Consider the following 23,105-nt stretch of genomic DNA (forward strand, 5'->3'; position numbering starts at 1 on the left):
CCCATGAAGTTTCTCCATCCACAAATAAGACTTGTAGATACAGTATGTATCTCTTTATCGCCTTAAAGCCTAAGTATAGCTGGCCTGTTAAATATATATATTTAATGTATGCATATATATATATTCCTGTTCATGTCCTGTGGAATTAATCTTCTTCAGCACAGTGCTCTGAGGTGAAGTAGATACCCTGTTTTTGTACTTAACTGCACAAACCATCTGTTTTTCTACATTTCCACTTCTGCACTTTTCAACATGAAGGAGGATAAACTTGGCTGAAAAATTTTGTATCCTTTTGCATGTAATGCTGCAGCTGAATATCTCTAGAATTTGTTCCCAAAGTATTTGACCTTGTGAAAGCTTTTCATGTAGAAAGGAAGAAATTTAGGAAATTACAATTGAAATTACTGTTAAAAACACGGGTAAAGTCAGCAACTAATGAAGTCTGGTAGCAAAAGCAGAATTAAGATTGTAGAAAAGTAGATTAGAAAACTAAACCAGAAGAAAAACTTTATTCTTTAATATTCCTGCTTGCATCAGTTTCTAACATTATTTCTAGCTTAGTTTTATGATATAGCTTATTCAGTGTATCTGTTCCAATGTAGAGGTCCTGTTTACCTTAAATTAGGGCAAAGCTTTTCTCAAAATAGTTAAAATAAAAAAAGAAATCATCATAAATTCAGTTTCAGTTAGTTCTATAATACGGCTATATGCTAAAGGAGACATTTTAGTGATAATGAATCCTAAATACGCCTGAAATAGTCTGAAGTTTGAATAGAATAGTGTATTTTATTTTTTGATTCTCCCCAGGTTTTGAGAGTGGATTTTGAAATGGCAGGTTGGAGAAGAGAGGTATGATTGTAACAGCAACATTTACTTACTATTCAGGCTTCAAACTCATGGTGATACTATATGCAGAGGACAAGGGAAATACAGGTTTGTGTTGTCACAATATGAAAATGAAACAAAAATGAAAGCTTTTAATCACTAACTTAACACAGGAATCAGTAGACTTCAAAGAGGACATATATAGAACAAGAAGATTTGTGCTCTATTTAAGACGAAAGTTTGGTTAATGTGTTAGACAAACTTTAAACTCAAGAAACAGAATGAACCCAAGTCATTCCAGGGCAAGAATTCAAGAATGCTGTATATGAATAATACCTTTTAATGGATTTGGCCTACCTCTGGTGATGAAATTTTCACCAAAACGTGTCATGCAGTAGTATTTGCTTGGAATCTGTAAAAAAATTATGAACTCTTACTGAGACTGAGGGATAGTGCAGGTGTGCAACTGGGTTTGCTTGGACAAGGATTCAAATTGCAGTTGAAGAAATATGCTTAAAATCCATTGTAGCTTTGGAAATGAGACAGTGGTTGGCAGTGTTAGATTAAAATTGCTATGATAGTTAATGTTGAAGCATAAAATTATGCTTAAGGAACAACTGTCTACTATAATATGTGTCAAAATTAAGGAAGGAAGTCGACTTACTGAAGTATTGATTAAATATTTTGAATGAGACAAGGTAGAAAAAGGAGTGCTTATCCTAGATATATTCAACACCAGCACTGTACCTCATAATACTCTTAGAGAACTGAATTCTGACCTTTGGTCGTGCCAGTAGAAATGATGTCACTGCAGGTGGTGGGTGTAGCAGGGAACAAGTCTTTAAAAGAGAAGTCTTTGTACTCAGGACAGCTCTTTGCAGGGGATCTTGTTCTAACACCTTCAGGGACAATAAAGAAGCTTGGTATAACACAGAAGTAAAGTCTTCAGTTGCAGCTTCTGGATTAAATGCTCTGTTTTCAAATTTCATGGATGGAACTGAGGAATGCTCCTTGTGGTTGAAGAAGATGAAAATAGTAAAGACCCTAAAAATCATAGAAGGGCTTGGGTTGGAAGGGACCTTAAAGACCATCTAGTTCTAACCCCCTGCCATGTGCAGGGACATCTCCCACCAGACCAGGTTGTGCATGGTGGCCTTGAGCACCTCCAGGGATGGGACACCCACACCTTCTCTGGGCAACCTGTGCCAGTGCCTCACCACCCTCAGAGTGAAGAATTTCTTCCTTACATCTAATCTAAATCTACCCTCTTAGTCTAAAATCATTACTCCTTGTCCTATCACTACGTGCCCTGACAGAGTCCCTCCTAAGCTTTCCTGTAGGCCCTCTTTAGGCAGTGGAAGGCCACTGTAAGGTCTCCCTGGAGCTTTCTCTTCTCCAGGTAGAACCACCCCAGCTCCCTCAGCCTGTCTTCACGGGAGAGGTGCTGCAGCCCCCTGATCATCATAACACAGTGACAACCCTGGAAATCAGGAAGATGATGTGTCGAGGAAAGAAAGAGGTAATAGTAACCAAGCATAAGAAATAAGCTAACTTGCAACAAATTCTTTAAAAGTTCATATCTTTATGGTATACTGATTACATATATATGTGACTTGTGTATAACATTGCAGAGGGCTCTTGTATTATAGTGTCTGTTCTGTGAGCTGTAATTGATTAAGGAAATCTTAGTTACAAAATGTCCATCTAAAATACACTGTTTTACAACTCCAAAATAACATCAACTTTCTATACAGAAACAGCATTTGTCTTAGTTTTTGTTAGTAAGCTTGGGGGGAGGGTATAAAGTCTTCTGTCATGGCGGAGTGTTTTTTTTTTTTTAAGCAGCCTAACCAAAATTGAAATAGCTCTTGTACTTGTTTCACTGCTCAAAGTGATGTGATGCTGGGCTGCATGTCAAGCTAGTCCCCATTTAGTGAGTCATACGAGACAGAAGAAAGATAATCAACATCAACTACTTTCAAATGAGCTAAAGATACAAAGTTTTTAATAGAAAAACTTCAATGGTGGTTGTATTTCTCTGTCATGAGAGTGACACATGAAGAGGGAAGCCTCTCACAATTCTCCCAACCTCTGACACTGTGTAAGTCAATTCTCTCTATACTAATCCATCTACTTTCAGCGTTTCTTTGTTCATATTTCTCTCCGCCATTTCTTTACAGAATCCCAGAATGGCTGAGGTTAAAAAGTACTGCTGGAGACCAAATTGTCCAGCTCCCTTGCTCAAGGAGGACCACCTACAGCCAGTTGCTCAGAATCACATCCAGACAGCTTTCAAATATCTCGTATTTGGCACTCTGCAGTTTCTGGGCCACCTGTTCCAGTGCTCAGCCACCCTTATAGTAAGGAAGTATTTCCTGATGTTCAGACAGAACCTATTGTGCTTCAGGTTGTAGTCATGTATTGTTTTCATTATTCCTTGCTAAAATAGTAGATTTAGCAAAGGATTTAAGGTGCATCTTCTACTCCTATATAGTCCAGTTCATAGAATCATTAAGGCTGGAAAAGACCTCCAAGATCATCTGGTCCAACCCCTCCCCTACCACCACTGTCACCCACTAAACCATGTCCCCAGGCACCATGTCCAACCTTTCCTTGAACACCCCCAGGGACGGTGACACCACCACCTCCCTGGGCAACCTGTTCCAATGCGTGACTACTCCTTCTGAGAAGACCTGACTACTCCTTCTGAGCATAGCATACATAGCTTTCTGGTTGATAAACTGCTTGCTTATCAACCTGGACCAAAATTAATAGTGTAGTACACCGCTCAATATAGGCATGTTGAAAAAAATTGGGAAGGCAGCTGCTGGGGTGACTGACTAAATGGCTGTCTTGCAGGTCACACCTGCTCTACAGCCTTCAGTAAAGAAAGAGAGTCATCTGTGAAATGGGAACAGCCCTTTTCCTGAGACTATTCAAGATTCTGAATTCCACTGTAGTCTTCATCACTTTAGGAACAGTTCTGTGAAGCAGTAAGTACAACGTATTCAGGTAATTAAGATGAGAGTTAATATACCAGAGCTGGTTCTCTTGTATAGCCAACAAAATTTAGTAGCAACTCTTTGCTTAGAGGAAAGTTGCTTTGTAACATTTGTTACAACAGTATATCTGTATGGTGAATGACCCAACAAAACAATAGGATGCACTGGTACAGAGTGAAACCAAATCACGGTGGAATTTGTTTCATATTTGCTACAGAACTATCTGCTACTTTTAGGAGAAAGGTACAATAATTGATTTCTTAAGAGACTGTGACATTGCTTTTGAAACTTTATTTTCATCAGATCATTGTATTCCATTGTATCCTGGAATGATTCATGCTCCAAAACCCCTGATTACAGCATTCACACAGTCTAAGCATTAAGACAACAGAAAACCCACAGTAACTTGGGTTACTTTCACTGCAATGCTAGTATTCTAAACTGTAGTTGGCTACTACAGGTAGCATTTAGTTGTGCTATCTTGCATAACAGCAAGGAATTCAAACAAAATTTAACCCATTAATGGTAAATTTAAGACCAGAACTTAAACTAATTTTGTCTTAATTAAAAAGAAAACCTTCCTCACTCTATGCGTTTGCATATTCAGTATAATAGTATTTATTCAAAGACAGACTGGAACACTTCTCGTCCTACCTTTATATAATCTTCTCTCTCTTCAGTTGTCATGAGAGATACAAGCTCTGGATTTTCACTAACTTCACTGTACGAGTAAGGCTGACCAGCTACCATTAAAACAGGATTTAGAGCTTCCTGTTCCTCCTCTTGTTCAAAGTTGCTGCCTCCTACTTTCGTTAATGCTGTTCTTGAGTGCTTGGCATCTTCAGCCTCACTAGTGTCACTGCCTGATTCGGGTGGTTTGCTTTTGACAACAGGAGCACAGTCTGTGCTAGACAGTGACTTGGATTCATGGATCAGAAGAGTCTTGATGATTTCGTTCTCAGGGATAGTTTCTTTATTACTTTCTTCAGTTTCTGCAGAAGCATTTACTCCTAATACATAATACAGTAGAGGTATCAATAGTTTTATAGTTACACACAGCCATCCTGTGAAAATATTTTTTCTACTTTTCTACTTTTTTAAACCCTTCCTTTAGAATTTTCTCAAGAGCAGGTATTTCTGCTTTAGAAGTTAATAGCACTGGTACCACATGGTTAGAGCCAGAACATTTCAGGAGTGGGTGGCTAACTTGTGGCTTTAGGAACACTATCTAAACCAGCCTAAAGAATAATTTTTCAGAAACTAGGTTTTGGTAGACACTGGTCCAGAGTTAAAGGCTTATTCTGTATTTCTAAACTAAGCTCATTACGTTTTCAATAAGAAATCTATATTTAATTGTAGTAAAGCTGCTGAATTATTTGCCAATGCTCAAAGCTTACCAGCAGTATTGTTGGTGACTGTTGCTGCTCCTTCCACAGTGCTCTGAGACATCCAGATAGGTTGCTCTTTAGTTGCTTTTTCTCTCTTTTTCTTCTTGGGCTCAGAATCTTGGACATCAATAACTAAGTTTTGAGTATACATGTTGCCAAACGAGGAACTTCTGGTGGCCCATTTTTCAGGTCTGCCACAGGGTTCTAACACACTTGAACATACCTCCTGATCAAAGCTGAACGAAATGTTATCCATTTTGGAGAGATTATATACAAGCAAGACCCCCAATTCCCAGTAAAAAAAATTGTTAGCTGTCTAGCGTTAAAAAATTTGCTCTATTTTAAAATAATTTATTCCCCATCACCTCATAATAGAGGCATGTGATTTTGAACCATTGATTTTTGTATAGTTTCTTCAGTAATGCATCTCTGGATGAAGCATACTATTAGAGTAGCATTACTTCTGCACAGGAAGGGCTATGAACAATATTAGCCAAAGGAGAAGTCTGGAAAATTACTCCTTGAAACAAAAAAGGAACAAAAATAAGACTATAAATGCATAATTTAGAATGCCATAGATAATTCAAGCAGTTTATAGTCACGTACAGTAGCTACTGAAGAAAGCAAAGTCAAAGTAGCCTGCAGATAAGGTATTTCAAAGATCTTACAACAGAGAAGTTGTTGGGTGGTTTTGTTTTGAGTAGGAGATAGAGAGTTATGTTTATACCTTTCTGATAATCCTGGGATTTCTGTTGGCTGAGGCTCCAGCAAGTCATATGGCAGAACAATATCTTCAGTCTCACGCAGTAGTGCAAAGATAGGTTCAATCTGCTCATTGAATTTTGCTAGCAAGGTCCGCGCATCTCTCTTAGGAAGCGCTGAAGCATCTTCCTCTACTTCAGTGTTGCAGTAAGTGCAGCGGAAAGTCTCTGCAATGTTGTCAAAATTGGAAATCACATTCATAGGATGCAGTAACATGCTAAATCCACAGCCTGGACAGTTTCCAAAATATTCTGACCTTTCTAGACTTTATGCATTTGTTCATATCATCCACAGGAACTCAAGTTCAAGATTTTTGTTTGTTTTTGAAGACTACTATTCACATGCTTGCTATGCAAGAGAGAAATACCTATATTGGGGAAAAATTAAGTTGGCTAGATATGGAGTAACATTAGATAGTAAGGTTTTTTTTTTTCCTCCTTTTCTGATCTCATGTTTTTGCATGAATGTAAGAAAAGACATTTGCAAGCATAAATAGCCTATGTTGGTTTTAGTTCAAAGTTTAAAGTTCAAAAAAGACTTGGTCAAAACATATGCTAAAACCTACATTTATGTCTCAAAATTAAAGTAACACATTCCATTAAAATACAATCACGACTGAAATGTTTGCATTTCAGTAGCTTGTCACAGTCCCTGCACTGAGAGCAAAGCAATGGTTTGCTAACTGACTGTATACTAATTTGACCTTTGAAATTTCAAGTTAGTCATTATAAAGTATTGTTCATTTTCCCTGGCTCTGTCTTCCTTTCTAGATGCTGTGACCCAGATGTTAGCACTGTAGCTGTAGAGTAATATATTGCAATATGATGCCATTTTAACTCATTTTGAAAGAGAGCTCTCTAGTTATTTTGATTTTAGAGAAGAGAACCCCCTGAGCTCTGATGCCTTGTCTTCTATGGATGCCTCATTTTGCCCTGCAAGGAGCCTGAAATTCTCTGTTTCCAGTACAGACAGCAGTGATAGGACACCTCTCCTCTGCTGCTGATCTGCACTGTTTATTGCAGTAGGTGGCTGCAAACTTTTATCCAACTCTTCCGTCAGAAAGACTGAAGACACAAAGATTAACTAACAAACTCAGAACAGAATAAAATGAGTACAGTTTTCATTTCCATTTGAGGAAAGGGGACTCACAAGCTGGATGAGTAATTTTAACCCAGGTTAAATGTCTTGTTCCAGAAAAGATTAGGCCTATATCAGATTCCCAACCCCACCTCTTACACTCAAGATTATTATTTCCTCTTGCTTGGCCTGTTCTACAAAGAGAGCTTTTCCTCTTACCCTCACCTCCCAGCTTCTCCTGTCCCAGGCGCTGCTCCCACCAGCAAAAAAAAGTATATCCTAACAAACCTGCTTTCAATGCAAAGTTCCCACAGGAGCTAATTTCATGTTATCACTGTTATTCTTCAAGATAAGAACAAATAAGCAATATAATCAAACACCTGTAAATACATCAAAGAGCTGATTGACTTCCAGGTCCGTGTAGGTGCTGGAGCAAGACGGACATTTAAAAGAGGACCTGGTAGTCGAATCCCGCTCATCCGCTTCTATCTTCCGGCGTATGTGGTCCAGTTTGTATTTTATCACATCCACCAGCACCTTGTAATTGATGTAATAGTAGTTGTGCCTTGTGCTCTTCCCGTTAGGGCCCGTCTCAACTCGCATGCGCAGCTTCACAAACTTGTCTGCCTTGAGCGTGTTGAGAACAGTACGCAGCTGTTTGCGTTCGTACTTCAGCAGCTCTAACAAGTCATCCTCTTTCACGCAGGGGTAGCGGATCAGCACATCAAGGGCCAAGGAGTACTCTACTCCATAGAAGCCACGCACCATGTATTTGGCCAGGCGCTTTAAGGCTGCTGGGACTTCGGTGATAACACTTTGCTCTTCCATCAGGAGTTGAACCACTGCCAGAAAGAGAAGTGAGAAGTGTTGTACAATAAACAAGAAGGATGTGAGGTGTAGTAAACCTTTCTCAGAGTTCACCATCATTTGCTGTGCTGCTCTTCTGCAAGAGTCTTCACTGAACAAGGTTAATATAAAATCCTTAACCTGCACCTGGGAATGGGGAGGTATCAATAGATATCAGAGATTAGGTAATTCAGGTGATTAAATGGAACAGGTGACTGCACGTGAAGTATTCATGTCCTCCTGTGTAAAAACAACCAACCTACCAAAAAAAAAAAAGCTGTCTAGGAAAATAGATTACAGAGACTTCATAATAATTTTCACAGAAGACAATGTCTTCATGTCTAGGCCTTCCTGAAGATACATATCCATTTTCATTCAAAGCCAGCCAAGTAAGATCTGAAGTGAACATCATATGCCATAAAAATTACAGCTCAGGACACAAGTCAAGTAAAAAATCTTTAGTTTAATTTACAACAATGTGAAATGGATGTGATTACACCTCCTTTTGTGACAAAGCCACAAGGGATGTTTGAGCACCTTTTAGTACGCCTTTTTTTTCTGTTGGCTGTGATAATCAAGCGAAGGCCTAGAAAAGCTGGAGTACTTGGAGCTCCATCTTGTCTGGCACTGCCCTCACCCAGCACGATGTCCAAGGCTGAGCCTTGTTTTCCACCATACCCAATCACTGGGGAACATTTGCAGCAGAACATTTAGGTCCTTGGTACTCTTCTACCCTGTAGAAACAGAGCTTCCGGCAACAATAAATTCCTAATCCCATTAACTAGAATGTAACTAATTTTAGTCTCTCAAGTCCAACTGTCCTAACCATTTCTTATTTGTAAGGAGTGGAGGGAGAAGAAAAAAATTAAGGTAAGCTTCAATGAAGTCACATCCCCATTCCCTTGTTTGAGGCACATTAAAATCCTACAGTAATTTTTGACATCAGGGCCTCTAGCCAGACTGCTTTGCAGAGAGGCACGCAGCGTGTGGCCAAACGGTGCTGGTAGAGCTGCTGCTGGATCAGAAGGTGGGTAGGTGGGTGGTGGGACAGCACGTTATGGCATGGTAGGTTGCCAGTGGCTGGCAACCTACCAACTGGATGCCATTGGCATCCACGGCTGAGGGGCACCATTCTCAAGCCCAGGTGATCGTGTGTTGCTGCATAGAGCTTCCAGGTAGCCTTCAACAGAAATCTGAGTTATGAAACAAACAAAACTATTTGCAGTAGCCTAGTAGTTAAGCCATGATTAAACTTACATTATAGGGGATGCACTATCTTTTCATTAAATCTATATAATCCTGCTGGTCTGAGGCTAGAAACCCAGAAGGAAACAGCACCACCCTGACCTAAATTTCCCCACAGGAAGAGTTGGGGAGCACTGCAATAGGCTGCTCAGGGAGGAGATTGAATCTTCACCCGGACAAGAGCTTGAGCATCCTGACCTGGCTTTGAGGTTAGCTGTTCCACGAGCAGGGGTTGGGCCAGATGGCATCCTGAGGTCTCATCTAACTTACATCTTCTGTTCCAAAAGAGTTAAATTTAACCTTAGTAAGGAGAGAGACGTTGGGAATGTCAGTCACTTCCCCCAGTAGTCCATAGACTGTAAGAAGAATGTTTTTATGATTTTTCATAAAAACCTCAAGGAAAAAGCAATTTTTTTTCTTCTCTCTCCACTTACATTCTTTCCCTTCTCTTTCGTTCTCATCCTCCAAAAAGGTTCAACTGACCAGTGTATCTGACTCTCACATACTAGCAGGGCAGTGTAGCTGAATACATGATAACACTCCCTTTTCAAGGTGGGAAAGCACAGGACCTTGAGCTTTTGTTGAACCGAGTGTCTCCAGAAGCTAAATCCTGTTTTTGCTGCCAGTCAAGCCCTAGCAAGAATATGGTGTACCTGGGTGCAGATGTGTTGGTGGTGGGACAGGGATATACTTCAGCCAAGTACTTCAAATGTAATCTTATCTCCACCTCTTTCCTTGATGGAAACCTCAAGCTGCCACTATATTTTCTGGCAGATAAAAACATACACAGGTCTAGTGAATGACAAGTTACTGAGTACAGCAGCTATCCTCAAGTCACTTTACCATCTTCATGCCCCAGCTGCACTCAGGCAATTTTCATTGCCCCACCTGCAGCAAGGGCTTTTTGTTCTTAGAGGTCAGTAGGCTTGCTTGCTTTCTTTTAAAGTCAGGATAAGGGTATACAGAGTACCCTATCTCTCCCTCTTTCTAGCCTCACTTTTTTTTTCTTTTTCTATGCAGTGGCATACATTCAGCGGGAAGGCGAGTGTCCTTGGCCAGCCTCAACTGTCTTTGAGTCTCCTCAGGCTGTGGAGAGCACTGAGCCCTTGCCTGTTGCTGGCTAATCCCCTACAGAAAGGAGGCACTGTAACCTCCACTATGTGCCCGACAGAAAGCAGCCATCTGGTATTTCTGGAACTAGGGCCAAAGAGAGGCAAGGGCAGCCTCAGCAGCTTCATGGGATATGGTACCAGTCGTGCAGTGCCCCAGGTGTATGAGTCTGGGCTAGCATCTCAGAAAGGACTCAGGTGCCCTCTGCATGTATTACTGATTTTATTTTATTTTTTAAATAAAGGCCAACTGGATTGTGGCCCTATAAAAGAACAAAACCTTGTTTGTATCTACTCCTCGACTAATGTGGGGCAGAACCATGACACTTAAAGGACTTCTCTTAGGAGCAGATCTCACGACTGTTTTTTCTTACCCTAAATCAAACAGAATTAAAATCACTTCAAAGGGAGCAGGATAAGTAGATAACATCATTAAAGAAGAAGTCAAACCTGAGCTGTAAGCTTGGTGTTTGCTGGCTTATGAATTCCTATGACTCCTTATCCCAGACTTGCATTAGGTACTTGAATCTCTAAAGCAAACAGTACTCTGAAGTGCTAAAAAGTCTGAATTGCACTGAAGTGCTTCCAAACACCTTAATGTTAAAAGCTATTCAAGTCTGGAGTCTTACAACCATATAAACTGTTTAGGGGAACCTCCCCGCCCCCCCCCCCAAAAAAAAAAAAAAAAGCCCACCAAACAAACCAACCAACCAGTACACACACACCAGAAAAACCACCACCAACCACATGTAATGTAAGTAATGTGAATATATCCTGGAGAAGAGTGAAAACTTATTTTTCAAACAACAAATCCATAAATTCACTGTTCATTTGCAATAGAAATTTAGATATGCAAACCTTTGATTGAATACAGAAGGAAGTGGCTTGCCTTTTTTTTTTTTTTTTTTTTTTTACAAAAATGGCTGAATTTGCTTGGAAAAACACCATGCATGGAAAACAGAAACCCATCAAGAAGCATTCTTTTAAGCTACAAAAGAACCCAAACTGTATTCATTTTGTATTAAAAGTTATTTAAAATTAGAACAGATGTGGGGAGAAGAAGCATTCTCTATAGTGTTTTGGTATATCTGAGGTTATATTCTCTAGTGCATTTTGCTATGTTTCCCCATCTTACAACTCCAGTCTGGAGTCTTGCAGTTCAGGGGAACTACTGTTTTTTAAATGCTGTTGTAGTTTTCAGTTCACATGCAGTAGTTCTCCTTTAAGAAGAACATGAGACCAGCCTTGTCAAGGAAAGGAAAAGAAAGAAGCAGCAGCTCTCTGCAAACACAAAAAGGCTTTAAGCAGGAATCTGCTCCAGATCTGAGCTGCAGTCTCCATTAAGAAAGGTATTTTGCTGCTCATACAGACATTTTATTTTTTATTTTCAGTTGATAGCATGTATTGACAAGATATCTTACAAATAATGGTCTACCTTCTACTTTTAGCTGCTTTTGAAGTACTTATTTTTATGAGGGTGGCAGCTACCTTTCCATAACATTTGATATTTTTAGTATTACTCACTATTTTAGATGTCAGAGCAGCCCTTCTGTTTAATGGTTAATATGGAGCTATTAAAACCTTAATCTATGAGAGAATATGAGAACTGCCTTTTGGACCATCCTTCTGCTTTAGGAAACCTACTCTGAGTTGCTTATTGTGTTCTCAAGCAACTATCAAAAGCAGAATTTCAAGTTAACAGACATCATACAGAGCAAGTTCTGCAGGGCTCATCTGAAGCCAGCTGCTTAATTAACATGTTACTTGAGTTGTCTGAGCCAACAAGCTATGCATATCACTATTTTTATCAGAGCTTACACTTTAAAAACACTAAGCTAGAAAGATTAATTAAAGCAGTCTTTTGTCAGGCTTACTATAACCATATTATTTACAACTGAGTTTAAAACCTTATTGTTACCAGTCCTGCATACACAGAAATCTTCAGGCTGAGGCTGTGGAAAGATCACTGCTTTCCTAAGACCTGAAAGTAGCTGCAAAACAAGCTTAAGTATTTCCCAGCCTTTTCCTAGACCTATCTGTGATAAGCCCTAATTATCACCCACCTGGAGCAAGAGTCCCCAAATCACATTTCATTAGTAACTGATTTAATTCTGCCTCATACGCATTGCATCATAATAAAGTTACAAATCTTATTGCTCAATGAAATACACCTACAACAGACCAGGGCTGAAATTTTAAGTGACTGCAATCTCTGATTAGTGTTTTCATTAGCATGACTTTAGAGGACTAAAAGTAACACGATAATTAGCTCTTTTTTATTGTTGCAAAACAAAAATGTAGCATAGGTAATTTATATAATCTGTGTGTAGAAGCTTTCATAATCAAACAAACCTGGAAAATTGAACATTTTCAGAAAAAATAGATTTTTTTATTTTCTAGCTTTTACATTTTTTCATGTTCATCTTTTTAGGTGGTTTATGTCTTCAGAAGAAACAAAAATATTTTTCTTCACTGTATTTTTCTAGAAGATAAAATTATAGATCCTTTCATTTCCTTTTATGGGTGAGACAACAGTGGTTAAAAACAACACTAAAATAAGGCTGACAGACGCTGTACAGTCCAGGGCTGAAGAGTGAATTCTCTTAGAACTGTAATCATCATATTTGACCTCAAATCTATGTCTTTCATGTATTTTTTTTATATGTGCACAGTGGAGGTTGGTCCCATGTGGTACATGGTTTGTGTCATAACATGTATTGTACTTTTGTTGCCGGAGCTCTGATTTTCCAACTGGCTGGGTGCATGGAGAGCCCCAAAAGCGCAGGAGTTTGTCTCCGTTGGACAAGTTGTGTGGCTGGAGCCCATAAATGTGGCTAGCAGAAGGCAGTGCCTCTGAAAAATACTCAATACCAGAAATGAAAACTCATAAATTATTAGCTGCAGCAAGAATTAAGATTTCAAAATATTTCAAAGGTCTGAGCCTGTAGGACACAGCGATTTAGAAACTGGGGGAGCAGATGACTGTAAAAAAACCCTGAGATTAGCCCTGCTCCTGCCTGCAATTAATAGTATAAGAGGGGTCAGTTTTATGCCTTATGCTGCGAAAAATCCTATTCCTACTCTTTTTTGTTCCATTAAATAGGGAAATGATCTAGCTGATACAAGTGTAATCGGCATAAATACTCAACTGCAAATTAAAAATGTTCACGTGGAACAGTTAAGCAAGTGTACCTCATTCTGTGTAGTGGTTCTTGAGCATGCTCCTTTGTTATGATAGTACATTATAAAATGCAAAGTTGCACAACTGCTCGCTGGTACCTCTTGATTTTAGTCTCTGGGAAAGGTTGACAGTGAATAATGCCTGTGGGTTTCCTCGCTGAGTGTTTTCTACAGGGAAAGTGCCATGTAACCTCAGTGCTGTTATTCATGTGACTGTCCTTGGCCTGCGTGTGGAGGTGTGGAAACATCACAAGAAAACATGAAACAGCTTCTTAATTTAAGGTGTGCAATGGCCTGGCTGGTAGCGCTGCTTTCAGAAAGAGGAAACCACAAGCACCTGAGCAAGCCGTGGCTGATAAGGAGAGGGCTGGTGGCTAAGGACAGTTAGCCTCCTCACGGCAGGGGTAAAGCTCTGTGTGGCAGGGGTACTGCTCAGCCCTGTGCCTGCCTGGATAGTAGCCGGGAGATTATTCTGCGTGGGCTCATGCTGTGCTGCCTGTGGTATGAACACTCAGAGTGAAAGTTGTAAGTAAAATTAAAAAAAAAGTGGTTTGAGCAAGTGTTTCTGCCTGCGTGTAGCCCTGGCAGTGAGGACCGTGGGAAGCAGGATTCATGCTGTTAAGTTGTTGATGTTGTGCAATAAAGACATTATTGAAAGCAGGAGCTTGAGATGGGGCTAGGCAAAGTCATCTGGCTTCGTTTCAAACCCATTTGGCTGGCTCTGAGGTTGAGCTTGAATGGCATGGGCACTGCGCTGCATTTGCAGGCTACTTGAGGAAAAGGAGGCAGAGAGTCAGCCAAGTAGTCTTAGATGGGAGACGTAAACAGGGAGCCTGGTCAGAGGCTGAAGGAGGAAATTAAATGTGCGGAGCAAAAGTGTGATCAAGATCCTCACAGAGCAAATGCAGTATGTTTTACTTGGCTGTTGGCGGCCTTGTGGCAGGTTGTGATGTGCACCTTGGGCAAATGGGAGCTGTTGTAGGATGCTTTTTTTGTCCTCTTTTGTTCCAACTCGTGTTCCTCTGCCTTTGCCCTGAAAGGCATGGGGAAGCTACGTTCTGCTCTCTCCTATTTCTCTATGCCAGTGGATAGCCAAACCTCCCTCAGTTTGCAGAACGAAACTGCTCGCCATCTACATACGTTTGAGCTCTATGAAATGTGAAAACTTCGGGGTTAAGTATGTAACCTGCTCCCCTGTACATGCAGGGCTATCGGTTGCACAATCACATCGCTCTTCCCCTGTGCTGCCCCCTTTTGCAGTCTCTGCCTGTGCCACCACAGCAGGCACCGCTTCTCAACAGTGTGCGGCCCTGAGCCCCGTTTGTCTAGTGAACCATCCAAAGCCTGCACTGAGATGATTCATCTTCTGATCTGTTTTCCTGTGGTGCTCTCCCCATATTACCTAACTCCTCCTGATCCTTGAAGGCATGCAGGTGTTAAACTAAATCAACTTTGTTTGAGGGCTATAGACCTCAGAGTAGTCTGTTATAACCTTCCTGATAGCCAGAAAGACAGAAGCTATCGTGCCTGTGTTCCTCGTGGAACTTTGAGCGCTTTAGCTCGGCTGTAAAAATCTAGGATATATTTTGTAGGATAGGATTTAGGATATATTTTGTGTATAATTACTCTGTGTGATTGCACTACAGCTCCCTCAGTCTTGGCTGCAGTTGCAATGGGTACTTCCTAAACACAGCCCTCAGTGTGACAGAGCGGGTACTCTCCCAGCCTGCTGGGTTGCCATTGCAGCACGGGGCAGAAATAGGGAGAGAATTCACCTGTCTCAGTAGTTGCTTACATTTGTCTGTCTGCAATACCATCCCTTCTCTTGCAAAGCATTATTTATTTACTGTTTGAAAACCGGAACAAAGCATGAGCCTTTCCGCTATCCTCGTTCATCACAGCCTGTCCTGGGTAGTGAATGAAGCAAGGGATTTCTGTAACAGGAAGCTTGGGCTCAAGTAAAGAGACGGTATCCCTTCCAAAAAGGAAAGGGAGTGAGTGGCTGCCACGCTTGTTGACCTCTGGACAGCTTGCTTACAGCCTTAGTATTCTTTTCACGTAGCTTACCCTGCTCTTAAGTCTGAAGAATGGTTGCTTGTGGTAATACGCATTTTTAACTTCCATGTTTTTTCTTAGAGGGTCAGTTTTAGATCTACTGTCTCTCAGCATGTAAATACATGAAAAAATGTGGTGACAGCAGTTACTAACCACACAGGCTGTTGGGGTGGGGAGATGCATTTTGGTTGGGGTTTCAGATGACAACACGAAAATTCTTAGTTTTGGGAGCAGTGGGGTCAGTAAAGAAACATACCACAGTCCTAGATCTTCATAGCCTGCCACCCTTACCTGTCTTCAATTTTACTTCTCTTTCCTCTGTCATCTCTTGACATCTGGCTCCTACTCCTCCCTCTTTCTGTCTCCCCCTCTCCATCCCAGTGGCAGCTTCTTTCTCCCACCCGGTTCGTACGGAAGGCGCCTGTGCCTTCTGCAGCAGCTGGATGTGGCTTTCTTCGGAGAGCAGTTTCCAGCCTTCCGTGGCTGTACACCTCTTGCAGGAATGCAGATGTAGCATTTCAGGAACTAAGTTGATGCAAATGAAACCTTTGAGTAGTTATGTGTAACTGCTGGTGTGATCCGGGTGGTAGGTGTGGCCTGAGAAAGGGCCGTGTCTCACCTCAGCACCTCCAGGTACTGGATGGTCCGCTGTAAAAACAAGGTGGCATTCCAGCACCCTGTCACAACTCGGTGCTTCTGATTGCTTTATTGTTTTACTATAAGCAATTTATTTTCTTCGTTTAAATTTCTCAAAGAGAAGAACCATTTTCATTAAAGTATAAAGAGGGAAAAGCCTAGGAATTATTATTATTATTATTATTATTTTTCTACATCAGGTGTCTGCGTAATGGAGAAAGCTTAGCAGGATCAGAAGAAAGACAAAACTCTGCAAGTGGAAAGCCCTGAGCAAACCTAATGGCTGGAGTTATCTTAAACACAGCATACCTGTCAGAGGCAGTCTTACTACTAGGATTCTTCTTACGCTCACGCATAACCCTTGAGCTAAGAGAACAAACTTTGCAAAACAAATTAGAGTGAGAGAGGTTGTCCTATATACAATTAATATAATTCAGATCTGATTCACTGTAGTGCAGAAAATGGCCTGAGCGAACGGCTCCTGGTACTCAGTATGTAAGCAAACCAACTCCTTTATAATTAATTTCATCTCTTTTAAGTAACAGTGTGGGAACAGACTGAGCTAAAAAGGATCTTGAAAATCTTGGATACTGCAAGATATAGCGCTCTGAACAACTGGTAGGCAGACTTAAGAGTGAACGACTGCATGGTCTGCTTACTTCCTGGTCACAGTTTTGGCCAATTTGCATGTTGTGTTTCCAGACCCTTCGGACAGCCAAAGGGAGCTTTTTATAAAATACGTAAATATCTGGAGATTTCTTCCCAAGGCAAACTGTGGTTTCTGCTACTGTTCTGATGGAGCATTATTCTTTCTGGCTAATCTTGTTCTTCTGGTGCAAAGGATGTGAGGTTTTGCTGCTTGGTGAGCTTGGGCATTCCTTTCTCACCACCATTTCTGGTCCTCCAAAACCAGAACAGCTGATGAGCCTCAGCATTAGCAGGTCGTTTGCCTGCTGTTACCACTAAGGTGAAATCCAAGCTTTTTTGTTTGCATTTATTTTTCTCCTTCCACCTGTAGCCTGAGGAGCTGTTTGGGTGAAGGTGGGACAAGTGTGCTGGGAAGGAGGGGGATTTTAGGGTTGAGGTCTCTGCTGCTCTGTCAGTGCCCTCCCCATCATGCCTGCTTGCTCCAACTTGTTTTCTGCTAATCTTGTTCTTTCCTTGCAGGTGTTTTCCATGACATCTGTGGGCATTGCTCTGGAGTTTTGCTTCTGAACAGAGCCTTAACTTGTAACTGACTCAAAAGCAAACTCAGTCTCATGTGTGTCCCAAAACCTTGGCTTGGTTTGGGTGAAAATTCCTTTCCTTCATTTTCCTGTTCTCACTCGCTGCCCATGTTTTGCTTTTTTGAGTGGGAGATGTCATTCTTTCTTCCCCTGAGATGGCACAATCTTCACTGCATGGCTTTCTCAGATTTAGAGGTGAAAATTTTCTTGAAAAATTTTCTTTGCATTCAAATGCCAATGTCCAAACAAATGCTTTGTTTCTTGTAATGCCTTATTTAATGAAGCACTGAATTAACTTTTTTATATTTACAATAACGACAAAAATCTGCTGGAAGCTAAAATACTGAAGCTACTCTTCATATAACAATAGCAGTTAAAAATAAGTTTGTCTTGTTGCTTACATCATCTCTCTTTTTTTTTTCTCTCTCTCTAAATATCCTAATATAATGGGCCAGTGGCTTGGACTGCTTCCTGCTCTCTGGCAAAAGAAGTCTTGTGATTTTTACATCAGACCTAGGAAAGCTGTGTGAGTCTCTTGTACTCCGAATGAAATGCATGCTGCTCCTGAAAGAGAAGCAGGAAACTGAGCAAATGCAAGTAATGATTTCTAAGCAGAACCTTATTTAAACTTAAAAACAAACAGATCCTTGATGCTTTCAGCATCAACAGGTGATGGTTAAACCAATCAGCAGTTAATCGCACTAATCACTTTATATATTAAGGCAGACATAGCAAGACATACTTGTCTTTTTTTTTTTTAATAGCTTTGATTGGTTTTGTCAATAGCAGATGTATTTATTGGGTCTCTGGATAGACTTCCACAAGATTTGGCTATACTTTTGCAATTGTAAAGCAATTTCCAGTGTAGAAAGGTAGATTCTCTTGCACAAGGGACATGCCAGGAGCACATTAGTTAATGACTGTGAATAGTCTACATTGCCTTGCTCCACATACTCTAAAGTGGGACAGGGCTAATTAAGCAAGTAAACTTACCGCTTATTTTTAAATGGCAAAGTAATTTGATTATGCCTGTTATGCAACTAATTCCAAATAAATCTGAACAACCCCTTACCAGATTAAGGTGCGAACTCAGCAGTATCGTGACTTCGTGGTACTGACTGCAACATTTGACTTGGGATGTTTTATATGAATCATCTGACCCAGAAACTCCATTTTACATCACGTGTTGTTTTCTTCCCCTAAACTAAAATATGATTTTACCTTGCATAGGTTCAACATTCCCGAGTCAGATTGAAAATAGACTCTGGTAGTACAATCATGCTAACATGCTTCTGCTTGCTTATGTTAGCTGGAAAAAAAATTAGATACACAACTAGCGTCACCCTTTTGTTTTTAAGGTCAGTTTAAATAGTAGGATGCTGATTTCTGTATGGTGTTACTGTGCCACTAGTTTACATCCCTTTGATTTGCTTCTTGCTCTACTACAGACATTTTTCATAAGGCCTAGGACATTCATTTTTTTTCAACAAGAAGCCATGTTTCCTAACATAGCAGATGCTAAAGCTAGTTGGCTAATAATTATCATTACTTTCATCTCCACTTCTTCCAGTGTTGATGAAGGGAAAGCTTATTAGAACCAACTTCGCTATTAGCTGGTAACCTGGTTCCTGAAACAAGGGATGACTAAAAGTTAAATACTTTCAGAAAAGGAAACAATACTAAGTATAACTTAGCCAGTCAACTTGGATGAAAGGTGACTATCTCAAATTTATGGGCTGTTTGTTTCTTCTTCTGTAGACTCCTTAGTGTTGGTTGCAATTACTAAATACTAATATATATATATTTAGTAATATATAAATTACTAGACTTTAATAATTTAGCCTTCTGTTCCAAACAGTAAAGTCACTATTATCCACTGTTCCAAACTTCTGCAATACACATTTACTGTTTTGAATATCTTGGTTATCAAGAATCCAGTCATGAGTGGATGTCATCAACTTGAACACTGTAGGTAGGCAGAATGCCTTATGCAAGATAGTCTGGAGATACCAAAGAGAGACAGCAAACACTTCCTTTATGCTGGTGGCAATTTTAAATTCATGGCTCTACTATCAAGTAAAATATGAATAGCATCTCTTTCCTAGGGTGGTTAAAGTGCTACCCATGAACCAACACCTGTACAGGCCCCTATGCTTACTCTCCAGTGTTTCCTCTTTGTGTATTATAAAACAAGAGTTGGCATTGTGTTTTATAACTAGGCCCAGAAATGACCTACTGACATAGATAAAAGTATTGCCTTCTACACTATCTGCTTCCTAGGATATGAAGGTGCCTTTACTTCTCCCTGTTTCTGAAGGACCTGTGACATGTAATATACCTGACGACTTCCAGTGAGGTATGAAATGGATGCATGTGTACTGTGGCCTACGAAAGAAGTTCTTCAGAGTATGTATTGTATTAGTATTTATTTTATTTTTTTAAACAACAGAAATATGTATTAAAAATATATATCTGTTAACAGGCCAAGAAAGAACTTCAGCTAGAGATCTACAAATCGATGAACAGACGTTTTAGGCTCAGATCTAGTTTTAGGTATTTCTGCAAGTGCTTGCTTCTGTGAATAGATATAAAAGAACCTGCCAAGAAGTCGTAACAGGGCATCTTAGACATACCATCATACCAGACCAGAACAGTATCTATTCATCCTGAGTGCTTAGGAAAGAATAACATAACGATATCATCACAGATGGCCTTTTAATACACAATTCTTTTCAAGCTTGGTAGGTGCCATTTTAACTCATTTGTGCTTTAGAAGTACTTCAATTAAAACAAACAAACAAAACGAAAAAAAAAAAAACAAAAACAAAACGACAAACAAAACTACCAAACAACCCCCCAACCAGACTACTGTCAAGACTGAAGAGATCTAGAGCTAACTGCTGAACTCCTTTTGCAGAAACAGCTGAAATCAAAACAGATATACATTATCATATGTTTCTTGCCAGCGAAACTGCTGAGCAGAAAGCAGGAAGGTCCAATGCAAGATAGGGTCCTTCCACTGTTAGAAGCTCATTGACATTTCTACAGAGCCATTAGATTGCTGAAGAAAGGAGTTAGGCTGAGGAATCTTTTTTTCCAGGAGTATTTTTTCCTTGGAGGGCCTCCATTTCAGACAAGCAGCTTCCAACACAGGAAAGGTACAGGACTACCAAGGACTACAGGGATCTGGGCATTCCCGCAGGTAAGTCTCTGTATGACCATTATACACCTCCATCAGTGTTGTGCACACCGTCAGCTAATAAACAGGTGGGAAGAAGGAAAAAAAAGCCTCATTAGAGGAATTAGTTAAAACAAAAAAAGTACCAGATACTAGCTGAACAGTTCAAATAAAATGCGCGCTTATCTTATTTAACTGATTGCCTTAGTCTAATCTCGAGATCTGTTCACCAAGTCAACAACATGTAGTGTAAGTAGTTTGTTTGCAGCCAAGAATGCTGCCTCTACTAAATATAGTAACTTGTCATTCAAAAAAAAAAAACCAACCACTACCACCACACCACTTTAGTCTTTAAAAAAAACAAAACAAAACACAAGAACATCAACAACAAAAACCCCACCAAAACCTCAAATTCCAACTAAAACATCTTCTGTTGCAAGAAGAATGTGCCTGTAGTATGCCTAAACAATGAGGTGTATTAACTTAATCTACGATATGCCTTCAGATTCAACATGGAACAATTCAGACTGGAAGGATTCTTTAGATGTCTGCAGTGCAAAAGCTGCCTCAAACCAGAGTCAGCTATAAAGAAGTGGGCCAGGCTATGCAGGGCTTTAAAGCTGTAGGGCCTCTGGAAAACAGTTGTTTCAAAAGTAACTTGGATTTTTTTTTTGTTTGTACCTGTGTATTTTCACCTAGCAACCTATTCACCCTCTCAAAATCCACCACTGAGCATTGTGAATATATACTAGGGGGAAGGAGAGGCAGAATTGAAGTGAACTTAATAAGTTGCATTCTCTTACTTCCCTTCTCACGCAGTGAAGGACAATGCACCTGAATCATATACATGCAGGAAACCTTCCTGTACAACTCCATGCCCCTTCTCCCTTTTGCTTTTTGCTCTGTCTTTCCAGTAGAGTTACTCTGTTCTCCTGATGATCTAGTTTTAGTTGGGCTCAGGATGAGCAAACCTTCAGCAAGCTTATTTTGAAAGGAAATTATCAAGCGGAAATCTTGTGGGCGGCTGCCATTAAAGGCTTTTAGAAGGTAGACCGGGTTTATTTTTAACATTTAAATTCTAGCTTCACTTTTAATACCTTAAACTTCATTTACAGTACAAATTTAGCCCTCCTACAACCTGTCAGTGTGGTAAAAACAATGTACCACTGTGACCTCCACTTTAGAAATGCAGTACTTCCTGGTCTGTTGCCCCTTTCACCCCCCTGCTCTAACCTTTGGGCAAAAATAGAAGCATTACCTTATTGAGGACAGGCTTTGTAGAGAGAACATCATAAATAGTTGGTAAGGAGATGTTCTGAAAGAAAGTAATACATTGATGTTAATGACTATTCACCTAAACACTGTGTAAATGCTCTGAACTGTACTGTTTTTGACTGCTTACTTAGTAGGATAAAGCTTTAAGAATACATAAATACTGCAAGGACTTGTGCAGACTAGATTTCAGTACTGCATGGGAAATTTGAGTGTCAGTGTGAAAGTCAAAACACATTGTCAGGTAGCAAACTAGTGAAGAGACGAAACAATATTACTCAAAGTATCTCCTGGTTTATCTCCTTGCATATGCAGCAGCAGAAAATGCTTGTAGGAAACCCACCTAGAGTAAGAGAAAGCCTGCATCTAAAAAACAAACATGTGAAGAGTCACCTGGTATTGTATTATCCAGAAGTGTAGACGAATTGTCACAAAGCCATTAGCTACTTCTGTCATTACAGCTGTGCTTCCAAATGCCCTAGATATCAGATCAGGATAAGAGTTTCACAATAGCAAGGTTAGGTATTTGGAGGATGTTTACCTCTTGCGTTGTCTGGTTCAAGCACTTCATTGCAGGTGTTCTACGATTATCCAAGATCAGCGGAGGCTTCCAGCGATCATAGTTTGTTTCTAGCACATACCATGTGCCCTTCTTTATATCAAGGCTGGAAAAGAAGTACACATTTGTGTTTTGCTTCTCTTACTATACACTCTAACTACAAAACTGGAAGATTTTTTGGCTCACTACAGATATATTTCAATGATGCTAAAGGACTGAGTTCTTATGCGACAAAAGTCAAGACAAAAACATGCAACAATTACTGGTGGAATCTGTCCTCTTCTGGAAAGAGGAGTCAGCTATTAGGTCAAGCATACTCACTCCCAGATATCCAGAGCAGCTGTCCTGGAACGAGTTATCACACAGCCTTCTCCAGAATTTTTTCCACCCAGTATAAAGTAAGCCGGAGCCAGCAGTCTTGTTTTTGCCAGTTTCTCTTTTGCATCCTGGTAGCTGCAAATAACAAAGTGGTGTTGGACTACTAAAGGCTATAAATGGTTCAAGTAGTGAAGAAGTTTCACAGACTCAGGAAAAGTTTGAGTACACCTTTCTTCCCCTTTCATGTACTGGGTGAGAGATTGTATCACAGTGAAGGAACACACTTAAGTAAAGCTTCTCCACTCAGTTCATACTTGCTGCAAGGTGTCCTTTGCACATTCTCTACTTTAAAAATGAACAAAATGAAGACGTGCTATAGTACTGTTACATTCCACCTAAATCATTTACTACATGGGAGCTTTGTTTC

At 40.1% G+C, this 23,105-nt stretch overlaps 2 protein-coding genes and 1 long non-coding RNA gene across 8 annotated transcripts in view; 1 reads left to right on the forward strand and 2 right to left on the reverse strand.

Annotated features, from left to right (window-relative positions):
* On the reverse strand, positions 1-12,526 carry LOC310898427 (general transcription factor IIE subunit 1-like). Of its 4 annotated transcripts, none has more exons than XM_083833527.1 (5): positions 12,173-12,526; positions 7,435-7,896; positions 5,943-6,144; positions 5,225-5,451; positions 1-4,837 (listed from the first exon to the last, which is right to left on the reverse strand). In XM_083833527.1, the coding sequence occupies exons 2-5, from the start codon at positions 7,880-7,882 to the stop codon at positions 4,446-4,448; spliced, it is 1,269 nt and encodes a 422-aa protein (XP_083689653.1). In that variant the 5' UTR covers positions 7,883-7,896; positions 12,173-12,526; the 3' UTR covers positions 1-4,445. The 4 variants fall into 4 exon arrangements, with proteins under 4 accessions (XP_083689653.1, XP_083689652.1, XP_083689651.1 ...); XM_083833526.1 differs by having other exon boundaries at positions 12,186-12,525; XM_083833525.1 differs by having other exon boundaries at positions 12,162-12,525.
* Positions 11,204-23,105, forward strand: part of LOC310898434 — a 24,106-nt gene continuing 12,204 nt past the window's right edge. The window contains exons 1-3 of one of the 2 annotated variants that reach the window (XR_014583295.1): positions 12,675-13,959; positions 17,807-17,944; positions 19,632-19,757. This is a non-coding gene — a long non-coding RNA (uncharacterized lncRNA). Of the gene's footprint in view, positions 11,604-12,674; positions 13,960-17,806; positions 17,945-19,631; positions 19,758-23,105 lie in introns of those variants that run through there. The other variant, XR_014583294.1, reaches the window with a different exon arrangement.
* The window catches only part of ASAH1 (N-acylsphingosine amidohydrolase 1), a 15,734-nt gene continuing 12,391 nt past the window's right edge, over positions 19,763-23,105 (reverse strand). Inside the window, exons 11-14 of one of the 2 annotated variants that reach the window (XM_083833528.1) lie at positions 22,682-22,813; positions 22,343-22,466; positions 21,788-21,844; positions 19,763-20,607 (exon numbers count right to left, since the gene is read on the reverse strand). In XM_083833528.1, coding sequence (XP_083689654.1) covers positions 20,518-20,607; positions 21,788-21,844; positions 22,343-22,466; positions 22,682-22,813 — 403 coding nt within the window. In that variant the 3' untranslated portion in view covers positions 19,763-20,517. Of the gene's footprint in view, positions 20,641-21,787; positions 21,845-22,309; positions 22,467-22,681; positions 22,814-23,105 lie in introns of both variants that reach the window. The other variant, XM_083833529.1, reaches the window with a different exon arrangement.

This window comes from Anser anser (genome assembly GCF_964211835.1).
Source record: "Anser anser genome assembly, chromosome: 4".
In the NCBI taxonomy this organism is placed as follows: Eukaryota; Metazoa; Chordata; class Aves; order Anseriformes; family Anatidae; genus Anser; species Anser anser.

Excerpts from the sequence above, each read along its gene's own strand:
- LOC310898427 (XM_083833524.1), bottom strand. Across the intron at positions 5,452-5,942 it reads ATCCCAGGATTATCAGAAAG|CTTTGATCAGGAGGTATGTT; the intron begins GTATAAACATAA and ends CATTTCGTTCAG. Across the intron at positions 4,838-5,224 it reads AGTCACCAACAATACTGCTG|GAGTAAATGCTTCTGCAGAA; the intron begins GTAAGCTTTGAG and ends ATTATGTATTAG.